The sequence below is a fragment of the Poromitra crassiceps genome (assembly GCF_964638095.1).
Source record: "Poromitra crassiceps genome assembly, chromosome: 15".
In the NCBI taxonomy this organism is placed as follows: domain Eukaryota; kingdom Metazoa; phylum Chordata; class Actinopteri; order Beryciformes; family Melamphaidae; genus Poromitra; species Poromitra crassiceps.
Window position 1 is genome coordinate 28,615,620 of NC_139634.1, and position 24,046 is coordinate 28,639,665.

The following is a 24,046-nucleotide window of genomic DNA, read 5'->3' on the forward strand; positions in this document are numbered from 1 at the left end:
CATATCCAATATTGGCAGATATGGGGGAGCCATTACACGTAGAAGATAGCCCTTCCTTCATAGATTTTAAGAGATTAAATGTAATTTGTTCTTCAGATACTCCCCTAATCTAATCCACTGGGGGGGTGAGGAGATTTCAGGTCAGGTTTTAAGAAAGAGCTCACACACTCCTCTATATGGATTCTTGGCAGGGTTTCACTAAGAAAAAGCAACATCCACCCAGATTGAAGTCTGTAAAACGTCTCGTCAGAAGCACTTGGCTGGAAGTTACCTTGGTACTCGCTGGTACAGGAATCACACGAGCAGTGTTGTTGAAACCCATTTACTGAAGAAGAAAGACTAACAGTGCGGGAGATGGACAAAAGCCAAATATCCAGCTCCTCAATGGGAACAGAGGAAACATGGCCATTGTGATATGGGGGCTGCGTTTGTTCGCAGCTGGATCTCGTGGTGAAGGCTCACAAGATGGAGGGTCTTTTGTAAGGCAGCGGCTTGTCCCCTGGGCAAACACCACCTTTACATGGCACTGGGAACGGTAAACATTTGCGCTGTAAAAGCCCCGGGATTTTTAACCCCTTCCTCGCCCCGCCCCTCCTCTCTTTCCCGGCACTTATCAACACAAGAACAAAGAACAATCAAAACACACAGAACAATGCTCCTCTATATCCTCGCCTTGTGTGTTGGTTGTTGTTGTCTTTTGCCAATTGCAGTCTGGCAACTTGTTTTCTGCTTTAGCTGGCAAGAGAGGCACCATAACAGAGTTGCTCCCAGCAGACTACTAAAATGGCCCGGGTGTTTTAGTGAACGTGTCTATTTGTTCTCTGACAATTCCCTCCCGTCACTCAGTAGAGCTACCGCATGGACGGTGTCCATTGATGTCATTTAAGACAGATGAGCTCAGAGTGAAAACCACGTCTTTCACGACTGTAACCGCCGCGCTTCTCGTATTATCCAAACCTCAACTGTTCCATTCCTGCCTTTTGTACTCCAGTCAATTAGCACAGTGGGATATGTAACGGGGGAATCAGGAAGCTAATGTCCTCTTGGGGGGGGAGAGAGGGAGGGGGAAACGGATGATGTAAAAGCCTCATCCAATGAAAGAGGCCGATTCAATTGTGTGTCATGCTGAATGTGTCCAGCTTAGCCAGCCCATCATGCACTTTAACTATATCATTAGACCGTTGAGATCGTAATGGAGGGACAATTTCATTTGCTATGTCATTACATTTCTGCATGTGTAAGGATCTTTGCTCAATTCATTTAATAATTATGAACAGTGTGCATTACTCTCTGGCCTCACCACTGTCTGCTACGGACTGCTTTTCAACACAAAGAGCAGCACAGATCTCCAGTGAAGCCATTTTGTTCAGTCCTCGATGTTGCCTTTCTAAGGAGGGGAAAATGGCCTTTTGCTTGGCCATAACTAGGTCTTGGAGGAGGCGGTAATAAAAACGCCAATAACAACCACCCAATTGCAATTCCAAACAGACACTTTGTCATTATCTATTCGTTCTGGTCAAACGAGTGGACAGCACTGTGAAATAGCCTCTTGTTCTGTTTACCAGCACTGCGCGTTGCATTACACATTCCGGACGCATGCATCCATTTTGCTGAAACAGATACAATCATCAGTGGCGTTAATGAAAAAAGAACTGCCTCCGAGAGCTCTTCCCACTTGTAATATTCTTCATGTACATCATTTCTAATTGTCTCTCCAATAATGAGATACCGACACTAGAGGACCTGTCAGCATGCATTTTTAACAGGCATCGGAATTTTTCTGCGGATTGTGAAATAATCACAGCTGGCAACCACAAATTCACTTTTCATTGTTCATTATGTCTGACGCTGCCCAGTACAGGGAACACCCAGTGCAAGATAAGTCCAAAGGTCCCCTATTTTCCCACCCTATCTATGTCTGTCAACCCACTCAATACAAAGCTACATAGGCAGCGGCTACCAAGGCAGCTCCTCTCCTATGGTCGCACTCGCATCCATTCCTTGTGGAGACGGAACACAAAGTGGACATTGTCTGAAGTCAGTATTCCCCAATCACACCATTTACTGTAACAGCCAAAAATGCTTCAGGCCAAACGTCTGGTTTCTCTGTGATCATCCGCAGACAACACACGTCTCTTACTGCTTCTTCAACCACACCCTCATACTTGACGATCCACTGATAAAAATGGATACAAATTACTTTTTTATGCATTTTCATAAAGTATGAATCCCTTTCCTCTTGCTCATTAAAATGTCTTCCCTATACGAGTTGAGTGAGTGAATATATGATGAGAAAGTAGACAGCCTTACTTGGGCAGCGTTAGTAAAAAAAAAAGCAACCAAAATCCTGCAGATGTTAACTGAGGGGAGGGGAGGGGAGGGGGGGGGACTTGAGCAAAGGAACTCAGCACAGAATTTAACACAAGTTCATAAAACTGTGCAATCAGCAAAGTCCATATACAGTGTGTGATATCATTAGGCCTGGTCCTTAATAGTGCATTTTTAAGAAGTGTCCAGTTCCTCTTCCCTCAGTCATAAAACTGTTAATGTGAGTCATCCGAAAATGTCTTGGATTTTCACACTAACACTGACTGTTATTGTGCTCTACTGAGCCTGTGCACCTGTGCTGTGTATCCAAAGAGCTCACTAAATACCCTCAGGTGCATATAGTTACATAGGAGTCTGTTCCAGACAGCTTTACCCCCCCCCTCTCTCTCCCTCCCTCTCCCACCCCCGCTCTCTCCCTCCCTCTCTCTCTCCCACCCCAGCTCTCTCCCTCCCTCTCTCTCTCCCACCCCCTCTCTCTCTCCCACCCCCTCTCTCTCTCCCACCCCCGCTCTCTCCCTCCCTCTCTCTCTCCCACCCCCTCTCTCTCTCCCACCCCCGCTCTCTCTCTCCCTCCCTCTCTCTCTCCCTCCCTCTCTCTCTCCCACCCCCTCTCTCTCGCCCACCCCCGCTCTCTCTCTCCCTCCCTCTCTCTCTCCCTCTCTCTCTCCCACCCCCTCTCTCTCTCCCTCCCTCTCTCTCTCCCACCCCCTCTCTCTCCCACCCCCGCTCTCTCTCTCTCCCTCCCTCTCTCTCTTCCACCCCCTCTCTCTCTCCCACCCCCGCTCTCTCTCTCTCTCCCTCCCTCTCTCCCACCCCCTCTCTCTCTCCCACCCCCGCTCTCTCTCTCCCTCCCTCTCTCTCTTCCTCCCTCTCTCTCTCCCTCCCTCTCTCTCTCCCACCCCCGCTCTCTCTCCCTCCCTCTCTCCCACCCCACTCTCTCTCTCTCCCTCTCTCCCACCCCTGCTCTCTCTCTCTCTCCCTCTCTCTCTCTCTCTCACTGACCCACTCTCCTCAGTCGTACTCTGGTACATGTGACTGGCAGTAGTTAAGAACGAACATGACCCTTACACTGACTTCTGCCAAGCGAGGGGATGTCTTTTTAAAGCGGCGATTCAGAAACCTAACGTCCACATTAATTCCCTGCTAAATGATCCCGTTGAATAATGGATGAGGGGCACATACAGATATGTAGATTGCCACCTTCTACCTTTTTCTGTGAGCCCAAGTGCTGCCATTCAAGTACATCTGAAGTCGGCCACCCCTCAAGAGCGGACATGTCTCGTATCGGTCAATAATGTTACCTAAGCCTGTATCAAAGGCTAGCCTTTGCTCACATTAGCTGCCTTAGCAGGACATCAAAGACAGCCACACTGTAATGTTATTCATACTCGCACATCTGAAGTCTGCAATGGGCATAATGCACCTTAAAAGATGCGCTGGCAGCACAAACAGGCTCCGGCACGCACGCACACGCACACACGCACGCACGCACGCACGCACGCACACACACACACACACACATGGACAAAAACGAGCATCACAATATGTTTGACCAAATACTACCTCGATGTCGATATTGCGGCAATATTGTAGGGATGACCATTGGTGCAAATAATAGAACATCTAGAACAGTCTGGTAAGTTCAGAAAATGACATCACTTTACTGTAATGCAGCCTTTTAAAACCGGGAAAAGACAACACAAATACCATATCACGATATTACGATATCCAGAATCAAAGACGATATCTAGTCTCATAACATGATATGTCAATAAAGTATTCAAATATTGCCCATCCCTACTCCCAAGGATGTTCCAGTTCTACAAACTCAGACAAACAAACACAGATGTTCTTACCTTGGTCGGGCAGCTGGCAGACGTTGGGGGGGACAGTCATATTGAGCACGTCATTGACAGCCGTGTCCACGTAGTGCCCTCTCTGGACGTCATGTTCGCTGTCGGTCTGGTCGCTCTCTTCGTGCCCGCTGTCCTTCAGACTGTTCCCCTCCAGGTCCTTGAACGTGGACGTGCTGCATGGGGGCCAGCAGGGGGAGAAGGACATGTTGATTAACTGTCAGTTCACTTCGTCTCACATGTTGTCTCTCGTCCCTCCTGTCTGATGGCCTGTGACCAGCTGTCCATCTGTCCCCCTCTTCTTGTCCTTCCCTTATATTCTGTCCTTTTATGTGGCCCATTTCCAAGTATGCAGATGACTCATTCATTTTGAGATGAATCTTAGGTTAACCTTACACAATTTCACTATTTACGTCATGATTTCTGCAAAGAACAATTCCTCACTTCTGTCTCTAACTTTTCAGGGACCATGTTTTTTTTTGGATCCACTAATTATGCCTGCTTCTTACTGAATGATCCTTACTTCTATACTTAGATTTCATTTCTTTTACTTATACTAGTTGAAGTTGAGCTGGCTCCGAGCATACGAATTTACAGGTAATTATGTTGCATTGTTATCAGTATAAGACAATAAACTTGAAACTTGAACTTGAAATAAGGAGACGCAGTTTGCAAGTGTTGAGGGCCTTTTGGGATTAAATAGGCATTTTTTTTAAAGTGCAGAGATAGCACGGCAGCTGTGGGCTGTTTCAGCTGCAGGGACGTTTTGGATGGATGCGCTGCCTTCAAGGACATTGAACAAACAGGAGACACACTCACTACAATCAAGCGAATACTGCAGTAATCAGGAATTCCTGGAAGGAAGATGGATGTAGGAAATGCTGGAAGCATACAAACTGAGCATCTGTCTTGTTTGGGGCCCACAGTCAATAAAGCGGGTGGGGTGTGTGTGTGTGTGTGTGTGTGTGTGTGTGTGAGTGTGTGTGTGTGTGTGTGGGGGGGGGGGGCACAATCAACAGCTGCACAGTAACAGCGTGATTTCCCCTCATTTGATTTCCATCCCACTGGAACAAATTCCGCTTTACAAACAATGCTAAATAGGGGTGAATATATGAACATGTGTTGATATATTACTATAGACTATATGAATACGGGGTTCCTGTAGGGGGGAGAGGAGAGCGTGGAGAAGAAGAAATAGGAAGAAAATAAATTGTGAAGAAGAAGGAGGAGAAGGAGAAAGCTAGAAGAAATGAAGGACACACTATAGCTGCATTCCCCAGCCCAAGTCCTCCCGTCCTCCAGCCTGGGAGAGAGGACCGCAGTGGAGGTAATGCCGGCTCTCTGATGTTATCACTGTAATTGCACCTGTCCCAGACCAGAGGCTCAGTGGCTCCTGGGGGGATTTCTTTGTAGTGTGCTGCAGAGGCCCACACTTGAACGCTCTTTGTTTACATTAACGCAGGGAATCTTTGTGCAGGGAAATTGCTATAATGGCTTTTCAAAAGGCCAGCATGGCCCCAAACAAAGGAAAGCTCTGGAATGTTCCATAGCTGCAGGTAAAAAGAGGGGGGGGGGGGGAATTATAGTATTGAGGAGCAGCCTGGTCACATAACCCTCTAGGCTGGAGGGCATTATTATATGACCCCCACCCTCACCCCACCCCTGCTTTCCCACAACCCTATATAATGCCCCCCTTCAGGTGGGCTGAAATACCCAGTAGTCTATCTCCACAATGAAAATGTTTGTTCTTCACTCAAGTAAAAAAAAAAGAAAAAAAAGGGGGAAATCCTGTGTATCATTTAATCATCTGTATATAATTTAATCATCAGGTTTAATCATGTTACTAGTGAATAGACTTATGATACATGATACGGTTATTCATTGTTTATTATTACAGTATCATTGTTGTGAGAAATCATTGCTTTGAGATACTACTGATGTACGTACTACACATAATGTGTTATGGTGGAGTAATACGATTTATTCCTAAATTAGATTCCCCCCCCCCCCCCCCCCCCCCAAATTAAACTGAAAGAAACGCACACAAAAAGCAATAATTCATAACGCAGCCGCTGCAGCTGTAGCGGTGCCTTCATTAGATAAAACAATTACAGATAACAATGGCTAAGAGGTGCCGGCAACAGTTCTTAATCAAGACATACCTTTTAATGAGGTGGGCTCTGCTGTTCACATAACTCGAGTCAATGGAATAATTCTCCGTCTGTAACAGAGGGATTGCGGGGGGGGGGGGGGGGGTGAGGTGGGGTGGGGGTGGCGGTAGGGCGGGTGAGGGGGGGAGGGGCAACACAGAGAGGTACTTTTAATAATGGAAGGAACCAAAATAATGTTACCAGTAATTGCCTTTCAATAGAAATGTTATTTTACACAAAGGCCCCGGTGAGCTGCCTGGGCTTTCAAAGGGCTGAATCCCATTCTCTTTCAAAGCACACACGCGCACACACACACACGCGCGCGCGCGCGCACACGCACCTGCATGCATGCACACACACACACGCATGCATACACACACACACGCACACGCACACGCGTGCACACACACACACACACACACACACACACACGTACAAGCACACACACAGAGGGAAGCTGCCTGGGAGTGGAGAGCTGAGCAGAGTGCTGCAGTGAGCGCAGCCTCTCTCCTCCTCTTCACCCTCCCTCCCTCACCTTCCCCCCCTCCTTCCCTCCCTCCCTCCACCAGCCGTCTCCTTCACTGCCGGTCAGCCTGCAGTCTTTAAAATGGAGTCATTAGGGAGGGCAGAGCATCACGCAGCGCGGCGAGAGGCAGAGGAAGAAAAGTTTGCCCTTCTTTCTTCTTCTCCGAACTCTTCACTTTCACCATTTTACAGAAGACATTACTGCAGGAATATTAAATAAATAAGTGCAAGGAGGAGATGAAATTAAGAGCGCACCGGGGGAATCTTAACTTTGCAAATGCAGATGAAAAGGCGTTGAGAATATGCATACGATGGATCTCTGACCCACATTACTGAACACAGTTCAAAGGCATACTGCACCCGCAGTTCTCCCCCCCCCCACACACACACACACACACACACGTTTATTTAGTAAGGAGAGTGTTTGGGAGGAGGAAGAGCACACCGACAGAGTACATTGAGCAGGTAGCCCCTCTGTGCCTGCCAACCATCTAGTCACGCTAGATAAGATGTCAACGGGCCAAAGGCTATCAAAGCCTCTCACAGGACTTTCCCAGATCTGCCAAAAGGCAGTAGACGAGTCTTTCCACAAAGTTGGATAAGATGCAGGTGTTTTCTGCAGGGGGAAAAAAGCAGACCCTTCACTTTAAATTCCTCTGTGCTGATACTGTATCCTGATAAAAGCTGCCAGACCACGGCCCACTTGCGAGGGGAACTCTGCAGTCCTCCAGTATCAAAGCCATGATGGGGGAAAAAAGAGTCACCCCTATGATAAGAAAGGTTAATGCAGGCAGTGGAGCACAGTGGCTGATTATCAAGCGAGCTACACGTTTGACACAGGCCTGCTGTTAAGGCAGCTAGCGGCCCTGTGCAGCTGTCATACACGGTGACCAAACACATTTGGATGAAACTCGACGTGCGCACTACTATTATTAGATGTTAATGGCGGTTGAACTTTTTGGAATCCTCTCCTGATTACGACCGGCGAAAGACCGCGTGGAATTCAAACCGCTGTGTGCGGAAACAGAGCAGCGAGGACTGGAGAACAGTGGAAGTGGCAAGCGTTAGCCCGCGCACACTCGTCTCAGCGCACTCTCGAATAAGAACAGAAAAGAATGTGACGCAGGCAGATCACAGCAGCTAGTGTGTGTTGTTTACCTCTGGTAAGTAGCGCCCACGACCTGTCTGCGGTCTATGAAGAATGTAAGAGCTTGTTAATGCCACCAAATGCACGTCGTTGTTTGTTTAGACTGTTGTTGTCCATGCCATGTTCTGACAGCTTCAAAGAGAGGCTCAGTGCAGCCGTCTGCTGCTCCCTGCTGCTGATACGCATCTCTTCTCTTCTGTGAAACTTGAGGAACTTAACAATTTACAGTATGTCAGCGGTAATTTATTTCACAATATTCTCCAATGTCCTTAGGTCCACTTGGCCTATCAAAATCCATTCAATCAACGGAAAATAAGCGATTGTTTGCCGCCTCACCTCCAATGCACCTAATTATCTTTTTCCGGCAAATGATGATTAGCAACAATGTGCGGCCATGCCTCTGTTTGAGGTTTGTATGATGAGGTGTCTGCACTGAACGTTGGCAGCATTCTCTCTATTGTTTCACCACTGTTCACCCCTAATTAAACTTGAACTCATCATCATTATTATCAAGGCGATAATTCATAAAAGGCATTTTAATTAACATTTTATTATTAGCCCTTAATTTGGAGCACAGCATGTTTGTTCAGTTTAGCATTGGTTCTTACAACTTTTGTTCCTGTCCAGCTTGACCCCATTAACATCAAAGTAATTGGCACCTGCTGCCTGCACGACTCTTACAGGGGTGTGTAAGGCCTATTATTTTTAAATAAAATAAAATAAAATAAAATAAATACAGATTAATTCATTCATTCATTAAAGAAAATTATATGACATGCTTGAACAAAAAGAGCGCAATCTCTTTTATTGCTAACGTTATCTGCATAATGATGTTCTTTTGGTGGAGTGTGCCACCTGTGCTCAACCTTGGTCCCAGTGAATACTCATTATCCTCTCTCCATCTCGCTGTGCATCCAGTGAGAAACTAATGAACACGAGGAACAACGGCAAAAACTTAATTTAAGTGACAGCATACAAATGTCCATGTGAGTCCACTCTGCCTCCAGCCTGTAATTGGTTTGGATGGTAGGCTGTGTGAGCACAGCCACCACAGGAATGCCACGTCTCTCACGCTGTTCTAATTCTGGACAACTATATTTTCCAAATGCAATATTCTATACATTCTCTACATCAGTGATACTCAACTTGCGGCCTGGGGGCCAGATGCGGCTCACAATAGGTTGCCAAGTGGCCCCCCGACCATTTTCTAATTCACAATGAAACCTACGTTAAATAAAGTTTGACTGAGCTCCAGCTAAATTGCCAGATATTGCCTGCCACCTACTCACGAACCAGGCACTTGTAGTAGGCTACTTAACTAACTTTATTTAAACCAACTATCCTGTGTGCACAAAATTGTCAGACTAAACTCCGACTGACTCCCCAAAAACCTACAATCCGCATCAGAAAGAAATATATTATTAATGTCATTTTACGAAAGCGGCCCCCGGGCAAAGCAAGTCGAGTATCCCTGCTCTACATAAAACCCTAGTAGATAGTAGGTAGCAAGCAGAAGAGACCCTTCATAATACTCAATCAATCTAATACTCAATCATAATACTCAATCATCGCTGCATAATGACACTAAGGCCATGTCCACACGGAGACGGAAGCTATCTTTTTTTTTTTCGTTTCAGAAAAGTTTTCCATAAACATGGAAACGTTTCAAGAAATGTGTGTATCCACATGAAACCACTGAAACCGCTGTAGAATAACAGAGAAAGACAATCTCGTCAATAATGGCATACAACCTCTAGGGGCGCACAGTCTATAATGTGTATCTCACTGTAGCAGCAGCTTAAACCCTTGGCTTTGCGGGGAGGTTTGCCATGTCGATGAATAAAATGATGAAACCTACAGTATACAGGCAAATGCAGAGCTGTTCAGCAGGGCTGATGGTCTCCCTGTAGCCTACAATATAGAACATTAACTATCGGTGACATTCCTGATATCATCCACTTCCATGATCTTTAGACATGTTGCAAACACATCCCAGCGTATTGGCCGCTCCTGCACATCACAGCACAGGCTAAATGATGCAACATAAATATACATTATATAAACTCATGGCATAAATGTGTTTTTATTGGAAAAAGTCGCGTCAAGTAAGCTAAAGTCTTGTTGGAGTGGACACGAGCGGATATCACAGACATCACAGTGCAACCGCGTGTTCCTCAAACCTCTCACTTCCCTATTCACGTTGTATTTACGAGGGCTATATATAGGGCAAGAGAGTATGTTGGTTACACTCAGGGTTTAGATTTCATTTCATTTCATTTTGTCCAATATTAAAATATTCCAGAATTGCATGTTGTATTAAAAATAAATATAATTTCTATCTAACACGTTAAGCCTGATTTTGTTTGTGTTATTGTAAAAATGTAGCCGCCGCTAAGCCTTCTGGGAAATATCCGATGAAGGGAGGGGAGGGGTGGATGGGAAGAGTCAGCTGTGTGGAGCCCTGAGGATGTTGTAGGCTACACGCTGTTCTCCGTGTCCACTTGTTGCTGACGGTGGTAATAGAGGAGCATTATATTTTGCTGCAAGATCCCCACTGCTGTAGCACGAACGTTAACTGCCATGATTGTTATTGTTGCTGGTGGAGAGAGGTGGGGCTATGGCGTCATCGTTTCAGGAAAGATGCGTATGGGTTGTAAACACGGAAATGCAAGGGTGGCGTCTTCAGATTTAATCACTCTGGGACCCGTTTTGAAAAATTAGCGTATACGGCCAGAACGTATAGTCCCAGAACGCGGTTCCATCTGGACGAAACGGCTATATGACAAAAAACTTTAGCGGATACACCTAAAGTCGTCTCCGTGTGGACATGGCCTAAGACAAATTCCTCCTCTGATCATTCAATGTTTTTGATTTTTCTTCTTCAACTTTTTTTAATCAATTCTGCCAAATTGTACTTGGCCAATTCCCCTGCTGTCCCATTGCTTCACCCCTTCTGCCAATCTGGGGAGAGCCGTAGACTAGCACATGCTTCCTAAAATTGCGTGTGCGCAAATAATTTGCGGCATGCTGACGATAGCAGAAGGCAAGCATTTTGCGATGACGCGCCTGGTTTGGCATGGTGCACGCCCACACCTGTGTCTGCGCTCAGCTCCCGGCGCAGAACTGGATGGTATCATGTCATGGCCAAAGTGCAAAATGACACTTGCGGGAGACAGACGATAGCATAAGACGCAGGGAAGATAGCATAAGAGGAGCGCAAATCGGTGCATAAGCGATAGCGCCTGTACCACGATAGGGCCCAATGTTTTTGATCATTTTGATTAACCTGCTCTCCCAACAATGCTCATCGTCAACGGTCTGAGTAGTTTCTCCCAGTAACTGTATTAATCACTGGAATTGGAAAAGATAACAATATTTCCTCTGTTATCAAAGAGTCAGTGGAAATAAGCATAACGAGAGCATAACCTTGGGCTTTTATGAGTCACTCAGTCAACAGTGCTTACTGTATTCTGACTGAGATAACCAGATGCATTATCTCTGGCTTCCTGTAAAGAAATGTTGGCCCCCACTTTTCTGACCGACCTCAAATTGAAGGACATGTCAATATTTCTTGCTGGGGGGGGGGGGTCAAGTTTCAGGCAAGAGGATGAGAAGTGCTTAACGACAGGCAGGACACCACAAATAGCTACTTAATCAGGTTGGACAATGTGTTGTTGTGATCTGAGCAGCCCCAGTTTGGCGGCCAGAGCCACTCGATCCCCATAATTATTGTTGCGTTTCATCTGGACGACTGCAGGGAGGAGCGCGGTCCCTGGCGTCACTGAGTGACGGATAGGTAGTGTCAGGACTAGTGGGGAGGGAAGAGGGGAGAGAGGGGGAGGGAGGGGAGAGATGGGTGAGACTTGACCTGCGGGAGAGGCTTGTGGTCCAGCTGCAGCCCAGCAACGTGCCCCTGTTCACCCGCGCCTCGTTCTCTCCAGTAAACCTGGGGCACAGGGACGGTGGGCTCAGCTCTCTGCCACTGAGAGGAAAAGCAATCTCCTCGCCTAGTTGCTGCCGTGAGATTTGATTTGCCTTCCTCCCAGCGTGACAATTGGTTCCATAGTCTGGATGCAAGTGTATTCATTGTGTGGGGGCACGGGGAGCACCAGAAAGAGGAGGAGGAGGAGGAGGAGGGGGCGGGGGTGTCGGGTGAGAGTGAAGACACCGGTTGTGACACCAGTAAGCACCAGACAAGTTCGGCAGATGTCACAGAGAGAGGAGAGAAAGAGAGAGAAAAATGTCACACAGCTGCACTAATATATATCTATATTACTGAGGCTGATACAGCAAACTATACAATTTAAACAGCAAAGCAAGCCAGAAAACATATGGACAAATTGAAGCAACATGTGCTAATAGCATATTATTATGATTTTTTTTTTATAATAATGGACGCTTAAAATGGCAGCCTCCTGTTTGTAATCATTCATCTGCCTGGCTCATTCCACAATTGAATATGTAGCCAGTGTTTTGTTCTGTGTCTTCCCCTCTGTCCAGAGTAGCAAGAGTGGAGAGTGGAGCCATTAATAGTATTGACATGAGACCAGAAGGCTGCCATCTTGATACGCATGCTCCACTATCAGGCTACATCCTTCTCTAGAAAGAATACTACCGTATAATAATGTATTTTTTAAAATGCTCACATTTACTATTTAGTTCATTTAACAGGGAAAAAAAGACAATTACAGAATCAAACCTTGCTTATGGGATGGGTTAGATCAAATTGTCTTAAAAGAGCCTTTAAAAAAGAGCATTTAAAATATGTAAAATCGATTGGAGAAGTGAGTGCTTCACATCTGTCAATCCTATCAATGTAGCTGGAAGAAAAAAAAAGACACAAACATCCAGCCACAGCGGTTTTGGACTTAAAACTCCCTTATATCCCTCCCATCACACTAAAATACACAGTCAACACATATACACGACGTACAACATACTGGACAGAATCAACTAGGACTGTCGGGTGGCATTTAGCTGGCTGATTTTGTGTTTGAGCAGTTTGAGTTGATGTCTCAGACAGTCTTCCTTCATTGTGGAGCGGCCTTACTCATGCACTCCCTTAGGTCCGGGACAGGAAACGCTGCACATAATGTGCCTTTTTATTGATATCCTATTCCTGAGGACAGGACAGAGGAAGAGAGACCAGAGCGCTGTACAGGGCGACTCAAGTGTAATTTGAAAATAAAACAAGCGTTATTGTCTGGCTATAGTTTGGTGTGGCCAGGCTGAGAGTGAGGAGTGACGGAGGGAAGAGGAGGAGAACGGAGGAAACAGGAGCACATCCTCTATTCGCTGAGGAAAGGTCAGTGTCTGAAGATGCCTGTTTACAATGCATATATTCCTCCTTGTGTAATGCTGCAGTGAAGCTGCAGAGAAGATGCTGTGTGTGTGTGTGTGTGTGTGTGTGTGTGTGTGTGTGTGTGTGTGTGTGTGTGTGTGTGTGTGTGTGTGTGTGTGTGTGTGTGTGTGCGTGCGTGCGTGCGTGCGTGAGTGCGTGTGTGTGTGTGTGTGTGCGCGTGCGCGCGTGTGTGTGTGTGTGCACGCGGGTGTGTCTATGCATGGATTTGTGGACATGTTCGTGTGCCCAGTGAGCCAGTACGGCAAATAACTTCCTCATTCCTGATCTGCTGCTCAGACATTGCGACTGTGAAAAGAAGTGCTTCACTCCGAGCACGCATCTCATTCTTGCGCACACGCACGCGCACACACACACGCACACACACGTCCACACAATATCGCTCTTTCCGCTTCTGCGAAAAAGCGCCACTCCAACAATCGCTGATTTGCATGGCTGTGCTGGCGCCCCCGCCTGCCCGCCTGCCTGCCTGCCACCACCTCGGCTCGAGGTCTAGCACCCAGCAGCAACTCGCTCTAAGCAGCTCAGATTCACTCTGTGTGGCACCCGTGACGATGACACGGACCACCAGTGCACCTGCTAGGAGTGGGCTCACTTTGTGTTTACCATGCGCGAGGGAGGAAACGCTCCTCAGCCCCTGTAAAGCTGCCAAATCGCACCGCTACCGCTAACACCCCCCCCCCCCCCACCACACACACACACACACCGCTCCCCTCCCTGCCCTCTACCGCGACTACCATCATCACCACCTTCTTCCCGATTATAGAATTTCCCATAGATCCTCTGCCATCTGCGAGATTATAGATTTCCCTCTTCCTTTAGAGAAGGCCGGGCCCCTTGGGGAGGATCAGCGGTAAAAAGGGTGAAAGAGTGCCTGAGGCACAGCCATGGTTGTGGATGAGATTACATTTTCTATTTCTGCCTGCTAAAGGGCCCTGCCATGATGAATACAGAGACTTGTTACCATTTAATATCAACTGGCTCCCCTGCAAACGCAAATTATACACAATCAATCATGACAAAGGGCTAGAAAATAACCTGCCACTTCCTCTGCATCATTTTACTTCATCACCCATCAATTCACCCCAAACCCAGTTGGCCCATCGGGGAATCAATCACGTTATGAAGGCGAGTGGTTTTAGAGAGAGACTGTTGAAAGCCTTTGAAATGTCCCTGCTTTGTAGTTCTTCCTGTATACGTCTGTACTCTGCTGTAGTTCTTACTGTATACTCTGCTGTAGTCTGCTGTAGTTCTTCCTGTATACGTCTGTACTCTGCTGTAGTTCTTACTGTATATGTCTGTAGTCTGCTGTAGTTCTTCCTGTATACGTCTGTACTCTGCTGTAGTTCTTCCTGTATATGTCTGTACTCTGCTGTAGTTCTTCCTGTATATGTCTGTACTCTGCTGTAGTTCTTCCTGTATACGTCTGTACTCTGTTGTAGTTCTTCCTGTATACGTATGTACTCTGCTGTAGTTCTTCCTGTATACGTCTGTACTCTGTTGTAGTTCTTCCTGTATACGTCTGTATTCTGCTGTAGTTCTTACTGTATACGTATGTACTCTGCTGTAGTTCTTACTGTATACGTATGTACTCTGCTGTAGTTCTTACTGTATACGTCTGTACTCTGCTGTAGTTCTTCCTGTATACGTCTGTACTCTGCTGTAGTTCTTACTGTATACGTCTGTACTCTGCTGTAGATCTTCCTGTATATGTCTGTACTCTGCTGTAGTTCTTCCTGTATACGTCTGTACTCTGCTGTAGTTCTTCCTGTATATGTCTGTACTCTGCTGTAGTTCTTACTGTATACGTCTGTACTCTGCTGTAGTTCTTCCTGTATACGTCTGTACTCTGCTGTAGTTCTTCCTGTATATGTCTGTAGTCTGCTGTAGTTCTTCCTGTATACGTCTGTACTCTGCTGTAGTTCTTCCTGTATACGTCTGTACTCTGCTGTAGTTCTTCCTGTATATGTCTGTACTCTGCTGTAGTTCTTCCTGTATATGTCTGTACTCTGCTGTAGTTCTTCCTGTATACGTCTGTACTCTGCTGTAGTTCTTCCTGTATACATCTGTACTCTGCTGTAGTTCTTCCTGTATACGTCTGTACTCTGCTGTAGTTCTTCCTGTATACCTCTGTACTCTGCTGTAGTTCTTCCTGTATACGTCTGTACTCTGCTGTAGTTCTTCCTGTATACGTCTGTACTCTGCTGTAGTTCTTCCTGTATACGTCTGTACTCTGCTGTAGTTCTTCCTGTATATGTCTGTACTCTGCTGTAGTTATTCCTGTATACGTCTGTACTCTGCTGTAGTTCTTCCTGTATATGTCTGTACTCTGCTGTAGTTCTTCCTGTATACGTCTGTACTCTGCTGTAGTTCTTCCTGTATACGTCTGTACTCTGCTGTAGTTCTTCCTGTATATGTCTGTACTCTGCTGTAGTTCTTCCTGTATACGTCTGTACTCTGCTGTAGTTCTTCCTGTATACCTCTGTACTCTGCTGTAGTTCTTCCTGTATACTCTGCTGTAGTTCTTCCTGTATATGTCTGTACTCTGGCTGCAGGTGCTGCTGCATCGACGGGCTGAATTCAATGTCATCATGGGGTCACTTGTGACCTTGTCCGCATGTGAGTGTCGTTGGGATTGTCTGAGTGAACAGCGACCAACTGGCTGTCTGAAACACAATGAAACAGATACGTAAACACAATGCCACTTCCTGCTTGTGTTTCCCCACTCATTCATTCTGCCTTCCCGTGTGACATGGACAAATATTTACCCATTCTGACCAAAAACAATCAGCACATGTTCTCATGAAGCGAGGGAAAAGCTCTGGATACAGTGTTTCCCGTTGAGGGGGGGGGGGGGGGGGGGGTGGAGGAGGGGGGGCACTGAGATAATATGACTCTTGCCTCGCTCCACCTGTGTATCAGGCCCGCACACTCTACAGATCATGACCCGTCTTTTCTTCTGAAACAGAGACAATAGCCTGGACCAGTCTCCATGCCACTCAGGCCCAAAGGCTCCATACAAGTCCAGTCCAGTCAGTGGAGATGTGATTAATTATACATACATTGATAGCAACAGCATTAATTATTCATGAGCTCCTCAACGTCAAAGCTATTTCCCTGCCTTTCAGCATGATGAAAAGATTTTAAATAATAGGCTCCCCGTGCAGACGTCTGCATTCCAGCGCAGCCGGCTGACGCTAGCCAGGCTTAAGTCCCCACTGTTGTCTTACCAGGGAGCCATTGTTGGAGCCAGGCGAGCCCATGTCTCCACATGCTCGTCAACGGGGCAGCTGAGTGGCTAACCTGCGTTAATGTTTTGGTTTCACCTCTGTGCTTTCCAAAATCGTCTCCTAAAAGTAAGCACAAACTCTTAACAGACACAGATTCGTGGTTAAGGGCACAAATGATGTGAATATTACATTCCTCTACCACAGATAGAGGCTCATTTTCACCTGCTCATCACAGGAAAGGTTTAAGCTAGTAAAACAACTTTGGCTAAGCTTATGTTTATTAGGTTTAGCTAACTAAATCTTGGTTTAGGGGTTATAGGCAACTAAAACAATTTGGATAAGGTTTTGGTCATGTTAAATAAGACGGACTGAAATGTAAGAAAGAAAGAAAGAAAGAAAGAAAGAAAGAAAGAAAGAAAGAAAGAAAGAAAGAAAGAAAGACAGAAAGAACTTCTTGGCATGAGTTGGGAATTGGACCTTGGAAAGGATAGGAAAGTGCATACAGCTATCTACCAGCGCACTCCTTCAATGTCAAACTCCAGCTGATTGGAGCAATGTCTCCTACATGTAATCCTTTTACAATAGGGAAAGGTATTTCTCTCATGGAGTATGTACAGTATTTGCATTTTAAGGCATCATGCTTGTTTCAAAGGTTTTCAGGAGCTCAAGCTAGTGGTTTCATGTAAAGCAGATGGCATACAGATAGTCTCCAGTAGCTTATCACTGTATCGTTGCAAAGGTGTCTGCTTCTTCACACCATTCACCTAAGACCGAGGGTTACATTTAACACCTGTGTCTGAAGCTAATACCTTAGAAGGTGTAGAATAAGTGCTTTCAGACTTACTCTATCTGGCTGCTGAGCATGGAAACCTTTCTATGAGATTATGATCCATGGATTCATGGTAAAAAGGGGAGGGAAGAAAAAGAGTTGATTCTCTCTGCTGTTTCTGAAAAAGAAATCAGCTTACTTTTCTTAACTCATTGAGTGCCAGCCACTTTTGGAGAACGGATGCTCCCAGTGCCAGAGTTTCAGAGCGTTTTCAGTGATTTCTCGAGGCCCACAGAATATTGTGTGATATTACTATGTAAACACTGAACACGCACAAAGAACGATGAGACTCTATTCTATCATCTGCAAAAAAAAGTTTATTGATCCCATTTTCCGTTCTTTAGTTATGAGCCGGAGAAGATAGCTTGATTCATCCAAAAACAGCAATTTTTTCTAGAAGCTGAGATAATTGGCCTTTTGTGAAATTAAACATTTCAAGCACATCACTGACTCTGAAGCTAATCTTTTCTAATGTAGTCACACCTCAAAAATAATTTCCTTCAATAAAACAGTGAAGGCCAGGGAATTCTGTTTGGCAGAATAATATTTTTTAGCTACAACCAGCAGCGCTGGCCCCTGCGTGCGCTGCTGGTTGCAGCTTCTTGCTGGTCTTGATTTGCTGCTGGTGGGCATCGGATATTCTGGCTTGCGTTTGTCAATCCTGTCCTGCTGTCTGGGTCTGTCTGGGTGTTGCGCGCTGCTCTGCGTGCCCCCCCCCCCCCCCCCCCCCCCCCGCCCCGCCCCGCCTCGCCTCAACTGCACACTACTCCTCCTGTCTGTGGTGGCTCTCTGCTGAGTTTGCTGTGCGCACAGTGAAGGGACATCGACATCCTGCTTTTTTACAGCGTTCCGCGTGTGTTTGTCACCGGCAACGATGCTTCCAGTTGAGAATAATAACAACTCCACGGTGTGGATGTGCGGATGTGCTGTCCGGCTCAATTGTGGGAGCAGATTGGCTGCTGCAGGCACAGCTGCAGTAACGTGCTTCAGCATATCGATGCATACGGATGCGATGCGATTTCCGTTTCCATAACGACTTCTTCTTTGTTTTTTCCTTGCCTTTCTGTTATGTGGAGAGCACTGTCGCCACCTAAGGGTTCTGTAAAATAGGTTAGACACATCCAATAGCTATAATATTTGTACATCAGAGGCAGAAGGCTTTGATCGACGCCCCACCGTCAAAAAACGCAATTGACGAACATGTCCGTCCTTGGCACTCTACGTTACTATTTGAAATGACGAACATGTCCGTCCTTGGCACTCAATGAGTTAAAGCCGAGGAGCCTAATCAAACTCAAATAGCAAGGACTTCCCCCTCAGTCCTGAGGGATTTTCCTTAATTTTCACGTCAGGCAGACTCCTCTCATCCCAAAATCTGTTAATGTGTGCATGGCGCCACATGAGAAAGGTAGGTGGTGATTATTTGAACATCCTCAGGATGCTCAGTCAAACGTTAAGGGGAACATCTAATCCAGGTAGATTTAGAGGGATTCCAGTCCTTCTGGGAATGAACATTACAAACAGGTTATTAGCAGCCATTTAAGTTCCCTCAAAATAATTACCGTCAAGCGTTTCTTGTGAAGTCTCTGTTGTGGCCTATATCTCTTCAAGCGCTGTTGAAGGGGAAGGGGGACGTACTAATTTAGTGTACAGTTACAAGGTATTCCCAAAGGTTTAGCCAGCCTCCTTGTGCTTGGCCTTAAAAATAAACGTTCAGAAAACAATCCTTATTAGGTAGCCATATTCCCCTAAAATGTGTACCTGAGACAGTATTTTCTGAATACATTTTGGATTCAATGAATGCATGTAAGATTAGAAATCTTTTTTTTTTATACATTTTTTTTCATTTCCACCCCTCCCATTTGCTCGTCAATTGTACTTGGCCAATTCCCCCGGCTGTCCCCGTCGTTGCTCCCCCCCTCTGCCGATCTGCGGAGAGCCCTAGACTAGCACATGCTTCCTCCGCTACATGTGCAGTCGCGAGCCGCTTCTTTTCACCCGACAGCGAGGAATTTCACCGGCAGGACGTAGCGTTTGGGAGGATCACGCTATCCCCACCCAGTTCTCCTCCCCACGGAACAGACCGACCAGAAGAGGCGCTAGTGCAGCGACCAGGACTCATGCCCCACCGGCTTCCCACCCGCACACATGGCCAATTGCGTCTGTAAGAACGTCTGACCAAGCTGGAAGTACCACTGCTGAGAATTGCAACCGGGTCTCCGCGGTGAGTGCTTTGCTTTTACCTACACTAACACTACCACAGACTCCTGTAATATTAGAAATGTGTGCGGATGAGGACTGTGAATCTGTGAAAAGAACTGATCTGCTTGTTCAACGCTACAGCATGGAGGAACATGGCTTCCCTCTGAGGTGTATTTGCTCTTAGCAGCTTGTAGGTGGCAGCCAGTCACATCAGTTTTGCTATAGTCCTCCCCCGCCTCTCTCTCCCTCCTCCTCCTCCTCCTCCTCCTCTCTCTCGCTCTCACTCACTGTGACAAGGCATCTTTCCAGACATTTTTGTTGGACGGAGATTTGCGGCAGCTCATTACAGACTGGGAGGCTCCGTAAGCGGATGCACTCACTCGGAGATGGATTGAGTGGGTCTGTTTATTGACATGCCTTAATCTGACACTGGGTAAAGGGAATGGCTCACCGCCTCCAGACACACACACGCCACCACATCACAGCCACTCCAGCAGATAGGGAGGCAGCAGCGCCCAGGACACGGGTGGAACTTCATCAGTGCTCATTAATCCAACTACCCCGGGCCCAGAGCTCAAACAGACCGTGTTTACACTGCGTGCTGGCCGGATGGAGGGGTGACGGAGCTTTGCAAAGGGCATGTGTGCAGGTGCTCAGGCCCAAAACACACACACACACACACATCCACCCACCCTCCTAACCCACAACCCCCTAAACACAATATCTACATACACCAGCTGCAACAACACTTTGTCTGGCAAATGAGAGCCGGTGCTCAAATCCTAGAAAGGAGCATTTTTTTAATCAACAGATGGGAACGTTGGATCTCCAGCTCGCATCACAACAAGGCGACTCCAATCAGTGATCTAGTAGGCCTAACGCAAGCCTAGTTAGCTTTTTGATCCTGTTTGCCAGCGCTTCAACGCGAGGCACATCTGGTGCTAATATTTGGGACGGTCTATCTATAGGCAGCTGTCAGGGAAGGGGGGGGGGGGGGGGGGGGGGGTTGGTGGTGGAGTATTAGCGGCTTGCATGTCACCGCCACATCTGTAAATCCAGCTTGTTAACAGGACTGTGACAGGCTGCACGAGGGCACAGGCAGTACTACACATCCAACTCCATACGGTTGAACTCCTCCTGACCTCCTCCTATGTGAACATGTACAGTACATTCCTCTATCTTTTAGATTTCACTATAAATTAATAAAACACTCCAGGAAACGATCTTGCAATCGCAATAATTAATGCGAATTGAACCAATCTCTGCAGCCAATATTTGCTGGGGCATGCAATAAAAAAAAAGAAAACCTGTGATTTCTCAGCAAAAACGGCAAAACAGGCTCCCCAACTTGCAATTTTTGCCAGTTCCCGCAATTTTACAACAAAAAAATAACGTAAGACTTCACAAATTGCATTACAAGACACTCTCTCTCTCTCCTTCACACACGCACACGCACACGCACGCACGCGCACACGCACACGCACGCGCGTGTACATGTGTGAGGCTAGGCTGAGCAGGGCCTGCTGTCGTTTCCGCCAGGGAGAGGGGGCCTAGCAGCTTGAGAGCAGGGCAGTGGAGAGGGGGCAGATGCAGCGGGGCTTGACCCACTGCTTGGTGGGGGGTCTTCCAGCAGCAGGGATTAGCCACACTGACTTCATTTAATTTAATTTGTATTAAGGCCGTCTTTAGGGGGCAAAACATCGTTTGTTTCACTGTGCGAGAGAGTGTGGGAGGATGTCCAGGGTCACTGAAAACAGTTCAGACTGTGGCTCTCTGCCGCCTACTGCATCCACAGGCACACTAGAACCCAAACCTCACACACACATGCACAAACAAACAAACCCATATGTTGTTTCCCCAATTATGTCTACATTATTATTATTATTATTATTTATTGATTGATTAATTTAAAAATCTTGTTTTTTTTATTCTTTCCTCCCCAATTGTACTTGACCAATTCCCCCTCCTGTCGGGGTCGTTGCACCGCCCCCTCTGCTGATCTGGGGAGAGTTGTAGACTAGCACATGCTTCCTCTGATACATGTGCAGTCACCAGCCGCTTCTTTTCACTCACAGCGAGGAGTTTCACCAGCAGGATGTAGCGTGTGGGAGGATCACGCTATTCCCAACAGTTCCGCTCCCCAGGAACAGGTGCCCCGAGTGACCAGAGGAGGCAATAGTGCAGCGACCAGGACTCATACATACCCCACCGGCTTCCCACCCGCAGACACGGCCAATAGTGTCTGTAGGAACGTCTGACCAAGCAGGAAGTACCGCTACCGAGAACTGAACCCGGGTCTCCGCGGTGGTAGGCGAGTGATTACCTCTACACTACCCAGACGCCCCAATTATGTCGACATTATGATGTCATATCCCTCCAATTGAAATGCATCTCAGACCTTGCATACACCTTCCCGTAGTATGACTTCCTTGAAATGAAGACCTTGAATCCTTTTGCTCTGCCACCGTAAACAACTTGTAATCATTGTTGGTGCTTATCAGACAGTGTGTATGTGTTTGTGTGTGTGTGTGTGTGTGTGTGGTGTGTGTGTGTGTGTGTTTGTGTGTGTGTGCGCTGTGCGTGTGTGCATGTGTGTATGTGTGTGTGTTGTGTGTGTGTCTGTGTGTGTCGAAAGCACACACACTAAGCTGTTATTCTACCAACAACATATCTTAGGGGGGGGGATGCTTATCTGTTTTGATGCAGATTGGAGGAGTTACATAATATACATAATATTATTTGTCTTTTGTTTTTTCATCACTCATTTCTCCTAGGCTGATATAGTTTGATATCCTATAACGGAGAAATCCTTTTAGTTACCCGCAGGCAATCTAATGTACTTTTACTTGTAATCTGGGAATATAATAAATGAAAAGAAGAGGAATAAATCAGTACACAATCGAATAATTCAGCTCCCTATTGTATTGTGCATGACTTACACTGTAAAGCAGAGGGAGAAATAAACAACTGCAGGAGGTCTGAGGAATGAGAGCGCACAAGCCGACGGTGGGGTACGTGGGCTATTTGAGTGAGTGATACGTCGCCACAATTTACAACATCTCTCTGGGAAAAAGATGGCAGTGTTCAGCCATCAAGCCTGCTGTAGCCAAAGCCTGCGGTCATATGAAAGCATTCCTTTTTGTCTTGTGCAGGTGACAGAGTCTGAGAGAGAGCTAATGTGCCATGCACTGGAAAACGTAGTTTTATTACAAACACATCCAAACAACAACAGGAAGAGGAAAAAAGAAGTGTTGAGCTGCAAATGCACGGCTTTGTCCCTGCGAGACAGAAGAGACGACCGCTGGCGTCTGTTCATGACTATCAAGCGCTCACTAGCAATCGTTTTTTCCCCCTCTCTCCCAGCCCCTATCAAAAGATGTTACTGTGTAAAATGTCAAAGAAAAAAGCGGGAAGAGAAGTAATCTCCTTCTCCTTTTTGATCGCAAGTGGAATAATTGGCGCCCTCTTAGGCTCATTACATGAGTTGCCCGCCAGCCAAAAGAGGCTCCAACTGCCCCTTTTCATTCATGTTGGAGCTTTGAAAAATATTGCTTCCTCTAGTAACCACTCTTTATGAGATGCAATGACTAGAGGTCCCGCTACCTACATTAATGGCTAATACTGCAATGCCTTTGAAAATATGTCTTTCAACTACACTGTCAAAAATCGATTCACAGAAACGGGTAAAAGAAAAAAACGCAGCAACAATCTGGCTGTGTAATAATAACATCATTACGCACACTGCACATCACTTCTCACTCTCACCACTCTCACCCGTTTTTGGCAGTGTCGCTCCTCTCATTTGCATAAGGTATTGCATACGCGGGGCTAATTTGGATTCCTATTACTAATAGCCTGTTCTTCAACGTTATTACAACTATGCTTGTAATTATTGTGACGATAATTACTATTACTCTGTATTACCCAAATTAACCTTATTCCGGGTTTAGATCACCCGCGCTGACGGCGGGCGAAGACATGCCCATGAAGAATGGCACCACTGTCCCTTCAGATAAATCCAGTATAATTAGCTGCGCGCCTTACAGCGCCTGTGTGATGGTAATAATTAGCGCTACTGTAGCAAAGGTCGCGCAAAACAATTTAGCGAGGATGCTAGCTGCATGGGTAATGGGGAAGAGAGGGGGAGAGAATAGGGGAGGCGAGAAGCCAGGAGGGATGGGGGTGACGCCACCACTTTTGCGAAAGACGCCAAGGCATATGGCGGCTCCCCTCACCTAGTCTCCGAGTTGGCTCGTTTCTAACCAACGCTCTCCGAACAATGGCAACTGAGAGCCCATTATAACGGCAAGTAGACTCCCAGCTAACGCAGTTAAAATGGATTCATGATTAGATTTGCGGAAAGTGCTACAGGGTCTACCTGTGAACTGGCATCAGCTCAAATTGAGTCTCTATACCTCGGAGG

The 24,046-nt window shown here is 46.5% G+C and overlaps 1 protein-coding gene across 3 annotated transcripts in view; it reads right to left on the bottom strand.

The window, feature by feature from the left end:
- pcdh19 (protocadherin 19) overlaps positions 1–24,046 on the bottom strand; it is a gene marked incomplete at its 5' end in the record, with an annotated part of 61,849 nt that overhangs the window by 22,587 nt on the left and 15,216 nt on the right. For all 3 annotated transcript variants that reach the window (XM_083652449.1, XM_083652450.1, XM_083652448.1), the window contains 2 exons: positions 4,185–4,357; positions 6,344–6,402. In XM_083652449.1, the coding sequence (XP_083508575.1) occupies positions 4,185–4,357; positions 6,344–6,402 (232 nt within the window). The remainder of the gene's footprint in view (positions 1–4,184; positions 4,358–6,343; positions 6,403–24,046) is intronic.